The 22856-nt window shown below is 40.2% G+C and overlaps 1 protein-coding gene across 2 annotated transcripts; it reads left to right on the top strand.

The window, feature by feature from the left end:
* The first annotated feature begins 250 nt into the window (after nucleotides 1-250).
* Nucleotides 251-22789, top strand: kpna5 (karyopherin alpha 5 (importin alpha 6)). Of its 2 annotated transcripts, XM_079164788.1 has the most exons (14): nucleotides 251-366; nucleotides 1458-1591; nucleotides 2279-2380; nucleotides 2529-2628; nucleotides 3180-3274; nucleotides 4858-4989; nucleotides 8284-8372; nucleotides 8451-8550; nucleotides 8689-8852; nucleotides 17099-17177; nucleotides 17304-17429; nucleotides 17519-17646; nucleotides 17994-18172; nucleotides 20809-22789. In XM_079164788.1, exons 2-14 carry the CDS (start codon nucleotides 1463-1465, stop codon nucleotides 20994-20996), a joined length of 1611 nt encoding a protein of 536 aa, XP_079020914.1. In that variant the 5' UTR covers nucleotides 251-366; nucleotides 1458-1462; the 3' UTR covers nucleotides 20997-22789. The 2 variants fall into 2 exon arrangements, with proteins under 2 accessions (XP_079020914.1, XP_079020913.1); XM_079164787.1 differs by lacking the exon at nucleotides 251-366 and having other exon boundaries at nucleotides 1059-1591.
* Nucleotides 22790-22856: the final 67 nt, after the last annotated feature.

The following is a 22856-nucleotide window of genomic DNA, read 5'->3' as shown; positions in this document are numbered from 1 at the left end:
AATTAATATTATTAAGAAAGTATGAGCCCGTTGTTTTGTTTTTGTTTTGTTTTGTTTCTTTTCTTTTGTAATTTTAATTGTCATATAAGTACTAGACAGCTTGATCCACACTCCAAACCAGTTGGTGGCGGTAATGCACCAATTCATTGTTTGCCAACCGCCAAGAAACCTAAAAAAAGAAGAAGAAGAAAGAAGAAGCTGCCGACAGGTGACGGAAGTGGCGTAGGTGTTGTTGACGCGAGGCGTTAGATGGGAAAGTTAGAGATTGTAGCTTTCTTCATCTACATCAGTGGTAGTAGCTAACTGTTAGTGGCTACGAAGCACCCGTACGCATTTTCAGGTCCACTAACGTTAGATCTTCAGTGGGTAAGAACCAGTTGTTGTCATTGCAGTTAACGTTAAATACAGTTAACATTACTTCCGAGATATCTGACACATTCCAGCATTAGCTAAATAGTTAGCCGCAAAACTATTTTAGTTATTGACCAGAAATTACTCCGATACATTTTGTTCAGTTGCACGGAGATATGTAACTAAAACTCAGTCATGCAAAGTGCATGGATTAACACCAGCTGCTTCATCAACAGCTTCGATATCCAGGTCATACTTAGCTTGTAACGTTACAGCTAACATGAGCTAGTTTTTGGAAAGGAGTTTGGCATGACCTAGCTAACGTTACCTGTGCTGCTTAACAGAACGTGCAACGGAGATCTCCCAAATACGACAGGACCAACGTTTAGCTGTCATTATGTACATTATCTCTTCAAATGTCTAGGAGGATGCCATAAAAGTGACTTTTTTTGTCCAATTTCCAAGCTGTACTGCGCAACTAAAATCCAGACATGCTCTTTAAATAGTCATAATATAGTGTTAGTGAAATTCACATCAGACTTTCCCAATCCTCGGTCAGTTTGAATCAGTATATTTATCAGATAGTGTGTGCCAGTTCTGCTGACCACTGTAGTAGTATTTGCTCCGTCTTGAATAATTAGGATGGGATTGTGTTTGTATTTAATGAATCATTAACTTCACTATATAACTTTGTAAAACATTGACAATATTATACTGATACAATATGATTTCACATACTCTCCACTGCATTTTATATAACATTGATCTTTCCTGCCAGACAAACGTATGTATTTAAGAACGGTCCGTTGTTAGAAAATTGCCATCTTTGCTGCTCTGGATGTCTGATTTGTTTTTCTCTGGACTCGCTCCAGTGATTGGCTGATGCTTCACAAACCCTGTATCGGACCTGATCCAGAAAAGACGGCTTGTCGTGGTCTTATAATGCGTAGGGCTGGTTGAATGACAGAGATATGACTATGGGATTGGTACACATTACAGTTAGTATTGCATTTTGTATTTGTTTGTATTTAGTCTACCTACCCATTGACTGCGGATGGAACATAGCTACTTGGTATGGTGAGTGAGTGTTCTTCACCCTGACACAGACACAATGGCGAGTCCAGGAAAAGACAACTACAGGATGAAAAGCTATAAGAACAAAGCGTTGAATCCTCAGGAGATGCGTCGAAGGAGAGAGGAGGAAGGAATCCAGCTACGCAAACAGAAAAGAGAAGAGCAGGTAAACGAATAAAGAAACAAAACACCGGCACAGATAAAGGTCCTCTTCTTCACTGTGGGCAAAACCGAATGCGCATCAGCTAGAAATCATCATCATCATCATCATCATCATCATCATCTGATTACTTTCTTTTTTCTCTCTCATCTTGAATTACTTGATTAAAACCACTTGTACATTACATTTGAAGTTTGAAACAGTGCATTAAAGAAAGGCTTCCCAAATTTCTTAAAGAACCTTAAATGCCCAAATGTAATATTTTTGAAAATCAACAACTTTCACAGCTATGACTCAAAACATCAACAGTGGGGTATTTCAGATTTGGGGCATTTGGTTCCCCACCATGCTAGTGAGTTTATATTTAGTGTGTGTGTGCTTGAAAAGTTACAAATAGCATGTCAGACAGATTACTGCTGTCTTTAGTTTTCTGCTTGGGAAGTGACATCAGTGGATTGGCCTTGTGTAAATCAAACTACTTGTATTCATTCAAGTGTCTAAAAGTCTGTGAAAAATCTTAAAATGCTTTACATTGTGTTTTTGTAATTCAGGGCCTTAAATGGTCTCAATTAAGATTAAACTTTTCTGCCATTTGTTTATTATGTGCTGTTGTGTTCACTGGTCTGTTCATCAAGCCAAGGTCCTAAATAAAAACAGCTGTTTAATCATGTGACCTTGACTCTGTGCCCACAGCTGTTCAAAAGGAGAAATGTATGTGCACCTTTAAATAATGAGTCAATGCTGGAATATCCAATCCAGGATCCAGACATCAGCTCCACGGTAGCTGTTGCAGGTGTAAGTGTTTACTATTGTGTTGTGACCTGCTATTCATAGCTTAAGTCCCAATATCAAACTTATCAATCTTGGCTCTTTTTCTGTACTTGGCTACAATCTGAACATGATTATGATCTTGAATATTTATCAGGTTTTGATATTTATGCAGGATGAGGTCATAACTCCAGATATGATTCAGATGATCTTCTCCGGAGACCCAGACCAGCAGCTAATTGCTACACAAAAATTTAGGAAATTGCTCTCCAAAGGTTTGTGTTGCATCTCCTGAATTTAGATTTATTTACATCATTTATTTGATCTGAAGTTTAACTAATCATCTCACAGCTTTATTTAAGCATACCACTCTGTCACTGATTAATATAATAGCGATTAAACTGAGCCAACTTTTGAGATTCTCACTTCATCACCACTGAACAGACTGTTTGACAAAGAAACTCTGCAAAAACACCACGACATTAAACACTAAATATGAATCTTTTAAATGAAAGTAATGAAACAGATGCAATGTAAGGGATATTGATATTTTTGAGGACTACACAAAGATTGGGTGACTAACTAAAGCCCCTTGAGGCAAATTTGTGATATTGGGCTATATAAATCTAATTGTGTCAATATTATATTGCAATTTGATGTTAAATCCACTTAAATGTACACTTTCTACCGAACACAAGGGTACACTGACTTCTAATCTCTTTTTGTACATTAGTTGATGAGAAATACTGCCTTCTTTCAAACCTGCCATCCTTTGAGTCTGGTTACAGTCGATGACAAATTAGATCTGTTCTGTTTTTCTGTGCAGAGCCCAATCCACCCATAGATGAGGTAATTTCCACTCCTGGTGTTGTGATTCGTTTTGTGGAGTTCCTAAAGAGGAGTGAAAACTGCACACTGCAGGTGAGAGCTTCACAGCACAAGGCCTTTTGTTTGATGAGCTGAAATCAGCCAGTTTTATATGTAGGTCAGGATTCTCCCTCCCTTCTCCTTGTAGAGGTTCAGTAACATTTCCGCACATAAGGGGGTTGGGGGAACCAGAAAGCTTCCGAACAGGAGGCAGCCATACTGAGAAAAAAAAAGAAGCTGTGTGCTCATGAGTGCCAAGCTCTGCAAGCAATACCTCCTGAAGGCAGCTTTATTTATATTGTGCATTTCAATTCATTTACGACGTGCTTTTTAACTGCAGAATTGTTCGTACCCGTGTTCTTATAATAGTGAATTCCATTGTCCTCGTAAATTGAAGGTGTGTGTGCCAGTCTGTCCTAATCTGCATAGGTAAACGCCCTATCAATCCCCATAAAAGGGCATGAGACTGCAGGGCCATGCAGGATTCGAGCACCAGACCAAAGTTTAGAACATTTGGAAATCAGCAAATCAGTGTCATGGCAAAACATGAAATTTCCTGCCATTCCACAGCAACGCTGTTTAATGAAAAAAGCTCTGCAATTTAGCATATTGAACATCTTGAGATTTTGCTCCAGGAGAAGTTTCGAAAGGTTCTATACCTAAAAAAATCCCATTATCGTCAGAGGTATGGACTAATCCTTTGCATTTAAGTGTCCCATTAGGAGGAGGGTTATACCAATCAAAAATTCAAAATGGCCGACTTCTTGTTGGGCGGAGCTAATTAATGCCGATGGCAAATGTGTTTGAAATCATGAGGCTGATGTGTGTACAACATTTCGAGAATATCTGGGTGACCAGTGGCGGGCCATGTATTTTATACCTGGGCCTTCACTGCTGAAATACCACCTTATAACCATATGATGGCAACACAGCTAGGGTTATTATTCGTTTCTTGGGCTGTAACTATATACGTATTTGTATTAAACCATTCGGTACGAGGCTTACAAACCGAACAATATGTTTGAATAATACTAGTGCATTTGGAAAATGCAGAAGCTTAAATTGTAGGAAATATAATGTTTTCTGCGCTCACTAGGAGACAATGGTCTGTGTGACCTCTGAACCGGAACAAAAACAGCTGGGGCTCCGCAAGTGTTCTGGGAGGCTAGGCTAACTAGCTTAACGGAAACACAACAGCAGCAACATACATTCTGCTACACACTCAAGGGCCATTCAGATATTGGATGTAAAAAAACGAACCAGTTGACTTACCAAATGCTGATCGCATCCTCCTTTCTTTGTTGACAAAGAGTTTAATCACACGGTTAAATCCCAACTCACAAATCCGTTTATCTTCCAATTTCAGCCATTGAGTGTTAAAAAACAAAGCTAGGTAAAAAAAATAAATGATCTACGCCAAGCAAAATTTAAAAAATATCATAATTTCTTCCATATCTTTCAATTTGAACTCTTACTACTCCGACTAAGCGTCTGCTGTAAGTTTCGTTTCACAGTAGTCACGTGCTAAAAATAACTTTCACCAGTGAAAAAATCTTTTTTTATCTCTCATTGTGACTTCAGCAGTAACAAATTTACAATGTTCCATATTGCTTGATCCATTGCTTTCTTTCCAATAGTTTGAGGCAGCCTGGGCGCTAACCAACATCGTCTCAGGTACCTTCTTGCACACCAAGGTGGTGATTGAAACAGGAGCTGTTCCCACTTTCATTGAGTTGCTGAACTCTGACTACGAGGATGTCCAGGAACAGGTGAGAGCCTACAACACAACAAATTAGACACGGCTGTAAATGTCATTGTTAGGGATTTAACGGTTCGTGTATTCATACCGAACTATCACAGTTCGAGGGTCACGGTTCAGTGCAGGCAGTTGTTGGGAACAAAAAGGAGCGTGTTTGAGTTATCAGCATTTAAGAAAACTAAATTACTGACATCAATAGAATTATTAATAATAATGGGGCAAACACCCTGCGAACAGGGACCAATAACCAAACGATAAACTAAGTCTCATAATTAGTGTTCATTCACAATGTCAATAGTCTGAGTACTATTGCACCACAAGATGACACGAGACTCTACAATGGCGGTAGACACTAGAGATCTCGTATCGACACGTGTCTGAAGCCATTAGCACAACCCCTTATCCACATTAGCTTAAAGGTGTGTGTGTGTGTGTGTGTGCGTGTGAAGATTGTTCTCCCAGCTACAGAAGCACAGCTGACGACTCTTTGATTAGTACTGCCGCAGTTCTGACCTCTGAACTAAAGACAAACAACTTCCGGTCTCGCCAGCGGTGAATCATCTCAACACGATTGTAGCAGTGGTGGGCCATCAGGGTCAGCAATGCCTTCCCTGCTGGCCTAGACAGAATCACAAAGTTATAGCTATTTTATAATTTAATAATTTGTCATAAATACACTACATGTATTATAATTTTGTTCCCATTAGCTTATTTTCTCATTGCACAGCTACTGTCTTCCTCAGTTGCTCTGCTTCCAGTGCAGCTTGTTTTAAGTAGAGCTTTTATCCAATCAGATTTCACCTCTGTGTCTCTAGGTAAGAAGAGAGGCCCGAGGCCTGCAGAATTACAAGTGAATCCCTTTGCAGTTTAAGTGAATGGGGACAATATTGTTGATTGTCATAGTGTTCAACCAATCAGATCTTTAGTTTGACATGTTGGGCGTATTCTTTGACATGTCAGAGCCTTCTAGCTGGCCTAGCCATACATGATTGTGCTGTCTCTGTCGAGCGGACATTTTCAGCCCTTAAACGCATTAAAACGTATTTAAGAAATACAACTGGGGAGGCTCGACTGTCTTCATTGGCGTCCATGAATCGAGAAGGACTTCTTACTGGAACTAAAACGCACAGATGTACTGAACAACCGTGGCGTTAAACTCTTTATTAACAAAGAAAGGAGGATGGACTTTGTCTTTAAATAGTGAACAGCAGCTTTGGTAAGTGAACTGCTTTTGTTTTTACATCTGCAGTAGCTTTAATATGCTTGTTTGTATATTATTTGTACAACTTGTTTTTATGAAGATGGTTGGTTTTATATGTTATAGGAACTATTGTTACGTCCAATGTTGCGCTGGGGACACATTTAGTCGGTGCCAGTGTTGCCAACTTGGCGACTTTCTCGCTAAATCTGGCGATTTTCCAAACCCTCTTGGCGACTTTTTTTGTCAAAAGCTACTAGCGACAAATCTAGCGACTTTTTCTGGTATTGTTGGAGACTTTTCTGGTGGTTTGACTCTGACGTGAAAGCACGTACCCTTCTACAGTTACTGTCGTGAACGAGCAGCGGGTTCTGTCGTGAGCCCCTCCACCGCCCCAAAGCACTCACAGGCAGTTACTCTCACAGCAGCCTCGCGCAGCAGTCCCAGCTGCAGTCAGGGAAGAGAGGAGACACACTCTCGGCGTACTCATGTATCTGCACTCTGCAGTTAGTGTATTTATAGGTGTTGAGCTTCATTTTTACACGAATCAAATAATAACCGTAGCTGTGGCGTCATAATGAGGACAGCAGTGAAGGCCCAGGTATAAAATGCACAGCCCGCCACTGGATTGTAGCAATATTGAAATATACAGCATTAACGATCTCGGTCGTTAATCTCGGCGATTATTGCGCATACACCCCGTTATAAAAAGGACAGTAACTTAAGCAACACAAACAAGATAATAAACACAATAACCTAACTAGCCCAGACACCGTAAGTAGCTTACTAGGAGGTGATTTCGTGGTTAGAGATTGCGGTCCTTCTGAGTTTGTCGGTGGAACTCAGGCAGCGCGGCTTCGTGCGGTGCAATAGATTCTCTCTGTAGCAGAGATTTTCTTCGGCTCAGTAAGGGAATCCCCGTCCTTACAGCTGGCACAAAGGGTGGAGAGGAGAAATGTGCTTCTCTCTCTGAAGAGTCGATCTCTTCACTTCTGTCTGCAGGAAAATGGTTCGCTTCCTCGTCCAGGATGTAAACAAAACAAACAAACAGTCCAGTAGATACGTCCAGCAAATCTAAAACTGTTAAACCTAGGATTTTCTTTTAAATAGCAAACGTTGCATGCGTACTTTCATGCACCAACGCAAGGTCAGGGAAATAGCGGTGCGTTCAGGGGGGCTCAGGGTTTTTATAGTTTTGCGGGTATCCAGTTGTAAAACCGGAAGTCCTGCCTCAGCATCCCTGGGCTCGTCCAATGAGAGCAGTGTTGCAATTGGATGACGAGTTCACACCTTAATGTGAACTTCTTCCAAGTGGGGGGTTTGGTGGTTATCAAACCAAATCAGGTTGAACCCTTGCCTGCAGAATCGGCAGGCCCAGATCTCTTTGTTTCAAAGCACATGGTGAGGACTAGGAAGCACCTGGGCCCAACACAGTCATATGCAGAATACACTGTGTGTAGATTGATTCACATTGGTTCACAAGCGTGATATCCTGCCTGTACGCCATTGGCAACATAAACTGAGGTTAGCAAAACAAGTGGATTGGTGTGCATGTCAGTCATTCTATGGCGAGCACATAAGAGATGCTTCTCAGTTTTTTTTGCCTTTTGGTAAACTGTTTAGTGTTATACAGTGTATCTTAGAGATGTTTCTACACCTTGATTGAATTTCACCTTTGGTAAATTCAGTTGATTGGACATAATCTGGAAAGGCTTGCCAGTCTGTAAAATGGGGGTACAGGGAAAGCAAAAACAGAAATCATATACATATTGATGTATCACAATATATAATGACACATAACTTGATAGAGGACTTTATCCATATTACCTTGCACCCCTAATTAGGCTGTCATTTGTCAAATTCCTGAAGTGAAAACATAGTGACTGTTGCAAACATGTTAAGGTGAGCAACAGGGTCACGCAGTTGCCGGAAAAGTGAGTAATTGTTTATCTACAATGTCCAGTTTTTTTTTTTTAAGTTTAGTTTTCTTTTCTTCATTTCAGGTTTAGGAGATTAGAGAGGTAGCAAGTCCCATCATAATCAAAGCCCTCATAGTTCACTGATTGGTCCAGCACTGAAGCATGTTGATTGTGTGATGTGTTTCAGGCGGTGTGGGCGTTGGGGAACATTGCAGGAGATAATGCTGAGTGCAGAGACTATGTACTTAACTGTGGCATCCTGCCGTTTCTACAACAGTAAGTGTTCTTCCTTTGTCTGTCTTAATATGCAAAACATTATGCAATAGCAACAGGATCCTGTGTTGTCATGTCCAGGCTACTTGCTAAATCCAACCGTCTCACAACAACCCGCAATGCAGTATGGGCTCTGTCCAACTTGTGCCGAGGGAAAAACCCACCACCTGATTTTGCCAAGGTAAGTCTAAGCGTCATAACTAAATTTAAATACTAGAGCCCATGTGCCTTATTTCTGCTTGCAGTGTTAATTGTTCGTCCAGCGCTGGTATTAATCTGGCCTCTACTGTTTGATGTCCGTTTCTCCGCTGTGTGTCAGGTCTCTCTTTGCCTCAGTGTTCTGTCCAGGCTTCTGTTCAGCAGTGATCCAGATGTGCTGGCTGACTCTTGTTGGGCTCTGTCCTACCTGTCTGATGGCCTCAATGAAAAGATCCAAACGGTCATTGACTCTGGAGTTTGCCGCAGATTGGTGGAGCTACTCATGTAAGTCAGGTCCACAACATAGGAGAGTAGTCATTTTTTGATTCACTATAGGAAGAATGGGCTGAGCTGTATTGTCAAAATATAAGGGTGATATATATATGTGACAATGCATGACCAGGTGTTCCGTTACAATAAAATGATGGACAATGTAGAGTTGAGTCCATTATTTTTTTATTGGAACACTTCCTGGGCATTATCATATTTATACTGAAAAGAAAGCTATGTCAAAGTAGTCACCCAATTTGAATCGTCTGTGTAATACGCTGGTTGTGTTCATTTCTATGGTGAGTTATCTCTTACTGTAGAGTGAAGCAGAGTGTTGATGCTGTGGGAAACTGCAGTTTAATGTGCTTTTTACACCGATATATGGTATATATCAATGGTGATTGATCTATACACTACAACTATATTTAAAGGGAAATTCTTGTAACAACCTGTTACATTTCCCAAAAATGTGGCTATAAAGGTAATACGTTTTTTTATTAATTTATGGACAAGCTGAGCAAGCCTCCATCAGCTTTCAAAGTAAACATTAAATAATGTTGTTATTGCAGGTTATTGTTGAATGCAGTCTACATTTGACCATTAACGCAATCTTATTTTTCACTTTTTCTTAAAACAACAACTTTATAGCAGCATCAATGGTAAATGGACTGTACTTGTATATCTCTGTTCTAGTCTTCCGACCTCTCAAAGCTCTTTACCACTACATGTCATCATTCACCCATTCACACCCATTTCATACACTGATGACAGGGCTACCATGCAAGGTGCCACCTGCCCATTAGGACTATCTAACATTCATACAACATTCACACACCGTAGGAACAGCCTGGGGGAGCAATTTGGGGTTAAGTGTCTTGCCCGAGGACACATCGATATGGACTAGCGATCGAACCGCCGATCCTCTGATTGAAGGACAACCCTGCTCTACCACTGAGCCACAGTCGCCCACTCGGTGAACTAACAAATACAAGTATGTGTGCTAGTTTATACACATCAATGGGTGGGGTAGTCTAAAAGCTCCTATAAGGCAATAATAGCACAAACAAAGAGAGCAATACAAAATAAATGATAAAACAAATAACTAGACATATATACAGCTGACACTATTACAGGGTTATTATTGTCAATCATTCATCCCACACCTTCACCTTCCCTCAGACCTCCTATGTATTTCCACACTGGTACCCATGCATAATCAAACACTCTTCATTCTCACATTCTCTTGAATTTAAGCTTAAACTATATAGATTTATGGTGGCTTATTCTACAGTCAATAGTAAATAGAATACTAGAAAATTTCACAAGAAATTTTGACAGTGTGGCTTCTACTGCCCGAAGGCGTCGCAATATATACACACGCCGATGTTACCGGTAGTGTCGTTCAGGTTCAATTGAGATAGTGCTACTCTCTTTTCTGCATTTTAGATTCATACTCTTGGATTGACAGTCCACAAATGGCTCCCGTCATTTCTGTACTGGACATATACAGTGGAGCTCTCATCATTTCTGTATTTGAGATAAATACATTTGTTTGAGAAGCCTTTGGAAATGATGGGAGCTAACGCTCCCATCATTTCTGTACGAACCTTATTCTGAGCTTCATGTTAAGATACAGTTACTCTATGGGGCTTTTATTTTGAAAGGGTGGGACTGGGTGGGTGAGAGAGGGGGAGAGGAGACATATTCATAATGTTTGACACAAACACAGAGGTTATTAAATGGCAGGCTTCATCACAAGTATTCCAGTTAGGATTCACTCTGTGGGGCTTTTATTTTGAAATGGGAGGGGGGGGGGTTCGAATGACTGTATGATAGAGAGAGACACAGAAAGATAGAGAGACTGAGTGAGTGAGTGAGACAGACAGACAGACAGACAGACAGACAGACAGTGTGTGTAGAGAGACAGAGAGAGAGCCTGCGTGCATTTGTGTGTAACTGGTTGCCATGGTGAGGACGCACCTGGTGTTAGAGGCAGACTGATTAAGAAACGTTACAGTGATTTTGGACAAAACTCCTGCCTCCTTTTAACAAAAAGCAGGAGTCTGAGTGCCAAAATATGGATACCCTGAGAAAGATAAGACTCTGCCGAACGCGCTGATGTGTTTTTTATGTTTGTGGTGTTCAAAATATGAGCTCCAGAGCAATATACAAAAGTGGTACCGTCTGCTTTCTTTGAGAAATGAGTGGTCAGATTTAACATGGAGTCTAATGGAGCAGAACGTTGGTTTTCCTCTCAATTAAGTGATTTTCTGCCAAATGTGTAAATCTGTGGTAATTTTTCTACGACAAGGACAAGATTAGCTACTTTTACATCCAAAATTATGCATGAATAGTGAAAATTGTGGAGTCAATGGCAAAAGACAAATATTTTTTTCACAAGAATCTCAAGCTCCTCTTCACTCTAGCAGTGAAATCACGCACTCTAAGCTGCGCAATACACACCCATTATAAAGTCAGAAACAGACCCAAATTTTCCTGAAACTTAATCTAGGACTTCATGAAAACTGTGCTAGCTTTCCGTTTGTCCGTTTGGCTCAATAACGTCCAGCGTTTTGTCTACGCTTTAGACTTTAAATCAATTTTCTACGTTAAAGTACGGCTTGTCAATATGGGTCCAAAGTTCAGTGTTTTTTTTGCTCTCTTCACGTCGAAACCCCATTCAAGTCAATGGTGCGATTTTGCTCAGTTTTTTGGGATTTTCGGGAAAACCGCTGGGCGAATCTCTTATAAAAGTCATAGCACACCATTCCCGATCGGGCCGCACGTTTGGATATACTTTTTGCGCCACTGTTGGCAACGCTGTTGGCAACGCTGTGTGAGGAGAAGCATGCCAAACTTTTCTGGATAAAGAAAGAAATATTATTAAGCCCGCAGGATTACAGTCAGTGTGCTTTGGCACTGGCAGTTTTACTGCCTTTGTGCCACAAAGCCACACTGAATAAATAAAACATTTTAATGTAATTATGTAGACTGAAGGCTTTAATTACTCTCGGGTTTGCTTGGCCACACAAAATTATACAATATGGAGAAAATGTGTGAAAAGAGAAACAATATCTTTAAAATATATATATATATATATATATTAGTAAGACATGCCAACTACTTCGTTTTCAAAAGCAAATATTTAAAGGTGGTTGTATAAGCACTATAAACTGACCACAGGTCTGTTGCTGTAGAAAAGTGGGCGTCTGTACGTCAGAGTTGTTGGTATAATGTCGGGATTGCAGTTTGGCTGAAGTGTTCTCGCCCCATCAAGACATAAGGTGACCTCTAGTCCCGTGGTTTAATCATGGATGTGACTTCCTTCTCGACTGTCTGTAGCAGGACCGTGTCCTTCAGGGGTGGATTGTTGTTGCGTTCATACTGTCGCTCCACCGCTTCCTTTTCCTGTCATGTGTATTAACAGACCGTTTTCTGCTAGCTGTCAGCTATAATGTTACCTAGCATGCGGTTCGGCGTTGTAAATTTGCAAATGTACACTAATACGTTTTTAAAAACTGTTTATGTGTCACAAATTGTTATTTGCCATGGTGTTTTACCGGGTAAAGAGAGTTAGTTGTGGATATTAATTATTGTGTTATAAAGTCATGACCATTACGGGTATTCTTCGGTTTGGCAGTACATGAAAATGTATATTGTATGGGAAATTAGTACCGGTATACATTTAAAATGAAGGCACAACATCAGAATTCCATAATGCAAAATACGTTTTTTGCCAGAATAGTATCCAGATACGCAAGCCATTTGTCACTGCCGCGGGTCAAAAAAGTGTCACTTGTAGACCCCAGAATGGCGAAAAGGGGGTTCGGCTCCCATTTCTTATCAAGTGCTTTTGAGTGAAAATAAGTCCAGAATGAGTGGAGGTTGGGTGATGTCCTGAATTGGTGTGCTAGGGTGACAGATTGATTCTTACATTTGTCCAGTGGCGGGCCGTGCATTTTTATACTTGGTCCTTCACTGCTGTCCTGCAGCTGAAACACAGCTAAGGTTATGTGTTTTGTGTAAAAATGAAGCTCAACATCTATAAATACACTAACTGCAGAGTGCAGATATATGAATACGCAGAGAGTTTGTCTCCTCTCTGCTCTGAGGCTTCTGTGAGACTGATCGCCTGTGAGTGCTTTGGGGCGGCGGAGGGGCTCACGGCAGCACCCGCTGCTCGTTCACGACAGTGCAGAACGTACGTGCTTTCACGTCAGAGTCAAAACACCAGAAAAGTTGCTAGATTTGTCGCTAGTAGCTTTTGACAAAAAAAGTCGCCATGACGGTTTGGAAAGTCGCCAAGTTGGCAACACTGGCACCGGCTAAATATGCCCCCAGCGCAACATTGGACGTAACAATAGTTCCTATCACATATAAAACCAAACAAAAATCCATCTTCATACAAACAATTTGTACAAATAATAATATATAAACAAGCATATTAAAGCTACTGCAGATGTAAAAGCAAAAGCAGTTCACTTACCAAAGCTGCTGTTCACTATTTAAAGACAAAGTCCATCCTCCTTTCTTTGTTAATAAAGAGTTTAACACCACGGTTGTTCAGTACATCTGTGCGTTTTAGTTCCAGTAAGAAGTCCTTCTCGATTCATGGACGCCAGTGAAGACAGTCGAGCCTCCCCAGTTGTATTTCTTAAATACGTTTTAATGCGTTTGAGGGCTGAAAATGTCCGCTCGACAGAGGCAGCAGATATTGGGATTGTCACCGCCCAACATGTCACGCTAGCCCACTGACCAATCACGTATGGCTAGGCCAGCTAGCAGGCTCTGGCATGTCAAAGAATACGCCCAACATGTCAAACTAAAGATCTGATTGGTTGAACACTATGACAATCAACAATATTGTCCCCATTCACTTAAACTGCAAAGGGATTCACTTGTAATTCTGCAGGCCTCGGGCCTCTCTTCTTACCTAGAGACACAGAGTGGAAATCTGATTGGATAAAAGCTCTACTTAAAACAAGCTGCACTGGAAGCAGAGCAACTGAGGAAGACAGTAGCTGTGCAATGAGAAAATAAGCTAATGGGAAAAAAAATGATAATACATGTAGTGTATTTATGAAAAATTATTAAATTATAAAATGGCTATAACTTTGTGATTCTGTCTAGGCCAGCAGGGAAGGCATTGCTGGCCCTGACGGCTCACCACTGCATTTGTCACACCACTAGTGCATTGCCTGTTCAAATATTGCCCGTTCATAAGGGCCCAAATGTTTTTCCCATGGTGTTGCTGCTTGCAGCTTTCTGGAGAACCGCTCATACAAACAACTTCACACTCAACACTGAGCTTCCTTTGGTCCTCACATCAGAAACAACAGTGAAATAGGCCTACAGTTTGGTTATGAGGAAAACCACCAGGGGCAGACTTTACCATTAGACATAGTAGGCAACTGCCTGAAGGCCCCAGCTAAAAGGTCCCCAAACGGCTATAGATTTATTATGATGTTTAGATATAAAAAGTATTAATATTCTAAGTCAGTGTACCTGACATATCGTAAGAAAAGACCCCAGAGCATATACAACATATGCAACTTAACTGTATATTACTTACTGTGTACTTCTATTTCAGTTAATAATATGTCACCTTGGAAAGTTTTAACATGTTTTAATGTGAGAAAGCAGCAGTTTAGATTCCCAATATTTGGTCAACTTATTCAAATAGCGCCTGTTTGGAAATCGTTTTCAGAGACGTGAGATCCGCTACAGGCTGCCATGAAAATGGACCAGCAGTTGTTTTGCATATTTCAGTGAACCCATGGAGTGAACAGTCTGTCATCTCCATATTTTTGTGGAAAGCCACTTACTTTACACAGCCTGCCTGTACTCGTTGGGGGCTTTAGAGCATGCTTTAGATAAAAAACCTAAATCAGTGCACAATATTGCTTACAGTCCTAAAGAACATTCATAATACCACTCCTCGTTGGTGACCAATATTGACAACAACTTCTTGTTGCCAGTAGTTGGCGCTATGGTTATGAGTCAGTATTGGCATGTAAATGTCTTCAGGCTGAACCCTTATTAAGCCTGAGAAATAAAAAATCGGGGCTTGAACCCCAAATGATACTAGCAAAAGCAGGACTGCTAGGTAGTGTTCACATCTGTTACTGTTGAAGAAAATGGATTTGGTAACATTTCGTCTGTGAAATGGGAGTTCATCCCACTAGGATAAGCACAGAAAGACCTGAGAAAAGCAGCTTATGGCAGGGTAGAGGCATTTCCTTCTCCAGCTAAGAATGGTTATTAATATTTTTAGACATGATTGCATGTGATTGTGAATGAGTGGGTGAGTGAATATTGCATTGTATTTGTTTGTATGTTTATAGAGTGTCTTATACAAGGGCTGTAGTCAAGACAAATTGAATCGAGGTCAAGTCAAAGACGAGTTCTACTCAAGCCCGAGTCAAGACAAAGTCCAAAGGCAGTCGAGACCAAGCCGAGAGTCCCAAGCAGATTGTGTCCTGTTCAAGACCATAGTAGGCAAGTCTCCAATGCTAAAATAGTGATTCAGGAGTTAGGATGGACATAAATAATAGTTCATGCATTTAGTTATATTGTTAGCAGTGGCGCTAAGCATTTAGCTATTGAAAGCCTATGGGGTCGGTGTTCGTGTCAACCTTGTAGATATTGATTTTATAGAACGTTATTAATGTTGTAGATGGTATACGGCCATTTGATTTTTATTTGATTTTATTGTGAGTTTATTCTATTGTTCATTATAAAGGACATGCAGAGATTTTATTCTGAACTGAGAGGGACTTGATGCTCTGTAATATTTAAATGTGATGGGCCGAGGGCAAAAACTGCTGTTCAAAGAAATGACTAATGGGACATGAAAAGCAGTACCTTTAGACAGTCCCGAGTAACAATAGTTTCCAACCAAAATTAAGAGTCGTACAGTAAACCTCCACTAACTATGTGCTTCGATATTTGTTTGATACAGACGGAATCTTTGAGGAAATAAAATATCATGTCTGGAGCTGTAAGGGGGAGGAGAAGGAGATAAACTCTGGGGCTGCGGTCAAAAAGTCTTTTTAGCTTAGGAAGGTTCCTAACTGAGTGAAATGACCCAGAAGTATCAAAGTCGCAGACGAGATAAGAGCTGGTCCAATTCTCTCCATGCTAAGGAAAGGAGCTGCAATGCTTCCTTTCTTATCTCCTTTAGCATAGGATACAATGAACCATCCTTTACCAAAAGTATGGAGATGATGCCGACCCACAATTCCTTGAGGCAGCAACACTTAAAGCGACACACCATTCAGCCGTTCATTAAAACTAACGATGTGCCTATTTTGCACAGGTTTAACATTCATTTCCATACAATCATATACTAATGGGATTCATGTTGATAAATATGAGTGGACAGTGACAACCATTTCATTTAATTTGTATGTATTTATTTATTTATTTCAAACATGTAACAAATGAGTAAATATAGCAAACTATCAATAAACAAATCATCATACACAACATAAATAATCAACATAAATAAATATTAAAAAGGAGTAGGAAGAAATACGCACATATACCACTACTCCATAAGTCAAATAACTTAATATTTATCAGATAAACCAAAGAAGTAATCTTTTCCCCCGGATGTCCAAGTTGAAGATGAGATAATCCTTCTTTGGTCCCACGATGAGGACATTTGCAGTCTTACAGCAGCAAAGGGGACAGAGCAACAAGGAGAGATATCCGTTTCAAATAAACTTACACGGGAAATGACATGAATTTAAATGATGTGACGATGACCTTTTACAATATCAATAACATTTTATAACATCTATAATAATTTCTATAAATACATACATAAATAAATAACATCCATGTGCATCGTTAGGATTTTCTTCTGGCTACCCAACCAAGCAGCAAAGGAGATTAGTGCTCGATTAGTGTGGTCTGTCCTTTACATCAGTTTTGTGGCCACCGTGCGATGGTTGTAAGTTGAAATTGATGGTGTGCTGATTTTTGTCAATTGATTGCTCCTGTTCTTCTTGTTAGTGGAAAGCCCCGAACCTGAATTATTTAAAGCACTGTTTTGAGCAGATTCTTGCAGAGTACAGGTGTTTATTATTGGACAAAACTGAACATCTTTATTTGAATAGTTTCAGTTCATCAATGTGTTGGCCTGAAAACTGTCGACTTCTAAGAAATTTTATATCAGGACAAAATTCTCACCATCGGTAGCTTTTGCTATAATCTCAACACTACGCTGTGTGAATGTTTCTTTGTGTTTGGCATAGGCACAGTGATTATAAAGTTGTTTCTCCTGCTCTACGTGCGGTGGGCAACATTGTAACAGGAGATGACATCCAGACTCAGGTAGAGGCTCAATTACTACAATTACTGTAGACACTGGTTCCCTCACTTTATTTCTTCAATGATTCATTTGTAAGAGATCAAATACATTATTAAATGTAGCCATCTTATGTATGTTTGTCATCTCAGGTTATCTTGAACTGCTCAGTACTGCCGTGTTTACTCCACCTCCTCAGCAGTCCCAAAGAGTCCATCAAGAAAGAGGCGTGCTGGACTGTGTCAAACATCACAGCAGGAAACAGAGCTCAAATTCAGGTAAAGGCTGCTTCACTTGGGTTAAGTGTGTTGTCTGAAGAATGGCTGCTGTTCTGTGTCAGTGGAGCTGACGGTTCTTGTCTTGTCAGAATGTCATTGACGCCAACATCTTCCCAGTACTGATTGAGATCCTTCAGAAGGCTGAGTTCCGCACAAGGAGAGAGGCAGCGTGGACGATTACTAACACCACCTCTGGGGGCACTCCTGCACAGATAAGGTATGTTAACCAGACTAACACTCTGGGTCTGTCCCTGGTGGACTGGTCTTTGCTGGAGGCCCTACAGGAGTCTGAGCTGAAGGAGTTTCCGGTGAATGATTTCATCTGATGTTGGTGGCCCCAAGACAAGCATTAAGAATAACTATGTAGAAATAAATAATCTTGTCTTTGATGGTCATATAGTCGTCAGTATTAAACTGAGACTGTTTCAAAACCAGTTTAAAGTTCCTCACAGTTCTTTAAAATAGTTTCACGAACCAAAACATAAAACAATCAGTTCATTACATATATATTGAATATGAATTTAAAATAGTTTATTTGATTAACATTTCCCTTTGTGTGGACAGGTATTTGGTGTCTCTGAATGCCATCAAACCCATGTGTGACCTGCTGACAGTGATGGACTCAAAGATCGTGCAGGTGTCTCTGAATGGTCTGGAGAACATACTCAAACTGGGAGAACAGGAGGCCAAACAGAATGGAACAGGCATCAACCCATACTGTGCTCACATAGAGGAGGCTTATGGTACAGCTCAGCCACACATCACACAACTAACATGCAAACACCCTACACCAGGGGTCACTAATAGGCAGGCTGGACCCAGACGCCGTTGTATCCGGACCCTGGACCTAAAACAGATAGATAACTGAGGATTATAACATTTTGACGGAGTGCTTCTATTTTAACCGCCGCAGCCTTTCCAGCCTTTACGGCACTCGCTCAGCGGTCCAGGAAACACACCGACCAATCACATGCGTTGTAAATCACATCACGTGATGCTGCTCAGCCAATCAAACATGTGTATTCTGATAAGTTTCCCGACTCGAGTGAGATTTACACACACGGGGGAGACGAGGAAAGAGCTCAAAGAATACGTGAATCAGAGAAGTTATTTCACATGACGTTCTCCAAAAGAGAAGAGTGGTCAGGGAGACCAGAGTCTTTAACCATTACTAAGAGGTGAATTCTTCCTACAGGCAGTTTAAAACCAGGATGTCTCACATGTGATCATTAAAAGCAGTAATGTGAAGCTCCACTAAGAGAAAAAGCACAACTCTTTTTAGCAAACGTACCCACTCACATCTGAAATGAAGTCACAGAAAATAAACAATCTAAGAGCCCAATATTACACTAGCATGAATTAAGTGTTGTCTTGCTAAATACAGCTATCTTGTCTCTGGTTGAAACATGTACTGATAACTAAATAAATAATACAGTAACTGATAAAGTTTTTACTTTTACACATATCACACAAATTGATTGAAAGTATGAATTGACAACATAATTGAACAGATAGAGTGTCTCCTGAATTTAATGTTTTAAGTTCTTTCATCATTAAGAAAAGTTGAATCATTGTTAAAAATAATTTTTAAGGAAATGGCTGACTATTTCACATAATAAACATTTAAACAGAACCAAAAATGCTCCCAAGCACCTTCAGTACATAAAGGTCTGAGGTTTGATGTCTTCAAATGATTTCCACTTGGACGTTATGTTATTTATTAGGTTTTTATTTCAAAAGCAGGATTGGCGATTGTCCCAGTTTTTAATTCTCTCCCCCCTGCTTACTTGTGTAAAAACACTTGAAAAACGACAGCTGGCTTACCGGTTGCCTGCCTAGCTGCACTTTTCCAGACACCAAGGCCACTGGCTGAGTCAGAGATGATGTAGAAGCAACAGAACTGTAAGACCCTCCTGCTTCCCTGAAGGCAAACGGTGTGGCAACATTTTGCCTTCCGAGTGAGACATGTAATCAATAAAGCTGTTTGTATGCTGCATCAACCAGTCTCTAATCCCCCCTTCACCAAACGCTCATGATTGAGGATTTCGACCATGGTCGTGTTATTTCCACTTAAAATTGATTGTCTCTACATCGTTTTGTATGGTAAAGAATGTGGGCGACCAGCAGGATTTCGTGGTGCATTCAAGTGTACGTCGTAAGCTCAGAGAAACTCAAGCTGTTGTAAAGTACCCTCCTGCCAACCAATGGATCTTCTTTATGTTGTTTCACAGTTGTCTGGTGAAATATATTGTTATTGCACATTAAATCGAGGATTTCATTTTGACCATATGGCGAAGTCGTAGTCTCAAACTGACAGCGCTTAAAAGAAGTTTCAATAGAAAATCGAATCAAATTGACACCCCTACTGTTAATGCACCATAAATGCATTCATTTAATTTAAAGCCAACCTGACTCACTTAATGTATTTATACAAGACTTATTTACTTATCATTGGTAATTGTCATTTATCTATTAATATTGTAGCTGTAGTGTTATTGTCCGTCTCTCCCTCCCAACCCAAACGGTGGAGACAGATAACGGTCTACCCAGAGCTCGGTTCTGTCCTTTTTCCACTGCTCATGAGGGTATGTTGGCTCTCTGTAAAGTAGTACGGCCTTGACCTGCTCTGTATGAGAAGTGTCTCCAGATACTTTCTGATTATGATTGGTAAGACTTTACGTTATATAAATACATTTAAATTGAATTGAATTTAAGGAACCTGTGTCACCACCCACATTCTTCTCACATAAAATGAAACTCCTTACACAATGGTGACAGCTGTCATTCATCATTAAGAAATATTTATTAACACATCCTTTCATGTTAGTGAAAGTTTGATAGTTGCATTTCAGGAGCCAGTTGCACTAGCTGTTTGAAAGTTCAAACTTAGTTATAAAGGAAGAGTTTACTAAAGTATGCTTAAATAAATTAAAGCTGGTTGCACCAGACAACCACCTCTAATGTTCTTATGGCATATTAGTAGTTACTAAACATTTACACCAATTACCGGTAACTACTATCTACCAGCTGACCAACAGAACCATCTGCTTGCTACAAGAATACAAATGCAACAACCCGCTTAAAACAACTAGACAAGTTAATTTAAATGGACAGTATCTTTGCCTTCAGCAGCTCATACTGGCTATATACCCACTGCATTTATACAATGGCATGGATATTTCTGCCTGTTATCCATTTAGCCGTAAGGACATAATGAAGATTAGGGATCATTAGTCTTATTAAAGGTAATGATGTTGTGACAGTTGTGGCATTACTCACTTTACAGTTCAGTCAATCCTGTCGTACCTTTGCCACTTAGTTGTGTTAAGTGTAATATAGAAATAGAATGAGCTGTGTATGTGTGGGTGCACTTCTTCAGGCCTGGACAAGATTGAGTTCCTGCAGAGCCACGAGAACCTGGAGATCTACCAAAAGGCCTTTGACCTGATTGAACACTACTTTGGTGTGGAGGAGGAGGATGCCAGCCTGGCTCCACAGGTGGACCAAAGTCAAGGCCAGTTCGTCTTCCAGCAACAGGAGGGACCCATGGAGAGTTTTCAGCTCTAACCCCACCTCACCCCCACTGCACTTTCTTCTCCCTGGTGTCTAAGCCTCTGATAGAGACAGCGGCCTGCTGGCTTGCGAACTCTTCTGGGACAAACCATGTCTCTGCTAGATCAACTCCTCCCCAGACCTTCACTTCTACTAAGCCCACACAACAACACCTTATCTTGAGAGACAGAGAGAGACTTGTGAATATGGAGATCAAAAGTAAGAGCAGATTTTGGCTGTGGGAGTCTGAATGGAGGGCTCAGCTTTGCTGCTTCCATGTCTATGCCGTAGAAAGCCAAGTCATTTTGAAGGAGTCTCCTTTTTTCTTTAGTGCTACAGTATGATGTTCCTTTGACTTCCTGTGATGTTATTTTTATCGTTCTAAATTATGTTAATTATATTTCTGTTACACTTATAAAATGGTATCTGCAATTAAGCATCCATATCCCTTTTTAAATGTGCAAACTACCCCTTCTCAGAAAAAAGGAAACAAGGAAGGAAGGAAAGGAAAGCCCCAACTGTGGAGGAGCTCTACTTTGTCTTCTCCACCCTCAGCTCTGACTGAAGGCAGCGGCTTCCTGGATTATGTAAGCGGCCAACTGGCCCAAGTTAGTTTTTATTTGAAACAGTGTTAGCTGTTCACTATTGTTCATGCTCCTTATTTTAAATGTTCTTTATTTCAGAAGCAGTATCAGGGAAAATCATGTGCTGTCAATGTTGGTGTGTGCAACAATCTTGCTAGTTAAATGAGATTTTTGAGTTTTCTAGTTTGACACTTATTTTAAATTATTTTTTCGGCCTGCAATTATCCTGATTTGAGGGGATTGGTAGACTTTATATATCGTATATACATATGAGAAAGTGTAAAAAAAAAAGTAAGTGGCTATGGGAGGGTGTGAAATGTAATCATGCTTTCTGTCTGATATGCAGTAATGGTTCCATTCCATCGCTGCTCCTCCTCATTGTGCCCATTTCAGGGTTGACCCTTTACAGTTTCTGTTTTATTTTGAGGTTTGTTTCCTCTGAACCTTCACGCTTTGATTTCTATTTTCTTATGTTCTGATTTTTAGGTTGCAGCACAGGTTTTTTTACCCCTTAACTGTAATTTGAGTAATGTGACATGAAGTCAACCTATAATGATGTGAGATGGATAATAGTTGTATAGCAGACATTTACATCAAACACATTCAATCATGAATATTTGTTTTCCTATTTTGAGTTTGTGCGATGGTAAATCCTTTTCATCCCTTCTTCCTGCCGGCCTGTAAACTCTCCTGGGACATTCATGTTCTGCTTTTGTGGATGAAGTCTGAAGATTGAAGCACAGTGGGGGGGTTTTCCTTCTATTGGCTCTACCCATGAACCCGTGAGTCTTATAAATCCACTTTTTAGTACATCAATATTAATTGGTGGAGCACCTTAAATGCAATCTAATCAGAATCGACATGGAATGGAACATATTTTAATGTAGGAATTACATCAAAGTAATTCAAAATTCAATTGTTTATATTTTCCAATTATTTCTGGTTTGTATGATTGTATAAAACTTTTTTAGGTTTTGGTCATGTTTTAGTTTTTTCTTGTTTGGAAATGAATTTGCTTTGTTGGGGCTCTCAGTAGACATTGTGTGTTAGAACTCCAGCCGCAGTACAGGAAGAAATGACTGTACGCAGCCACAGTCTGGTTCTTAACACTAGCTGGATCACAGAGATCTGACAGTCGGGCTGTCTGTAATGAGGCTTTTTAGTGTGGCGATGCACACTTGATTGTGTAACGAGAAGTAATAAATGAATCTGTTGGATACAAACCATACACTTGCAATACTTTTTAGGATACTTTTGATACTGATTGACTGTCATATTTACTGTTGTATTG

Source organism: Pholis gunnellus (genome assembly GCF_910591455.1).
Source record: "Pholis gunnellus genome assembly, chromosome: 8".
Lineage (NCBI taxonomy): Eukaryota > Metazoa > Chordata > Actinopteri > Perciformes > Pholidae > Pholis > Pholis gunnellus.
This window is presented reverse-complemented; position numbering and strand designations above follow the sequence as displayed.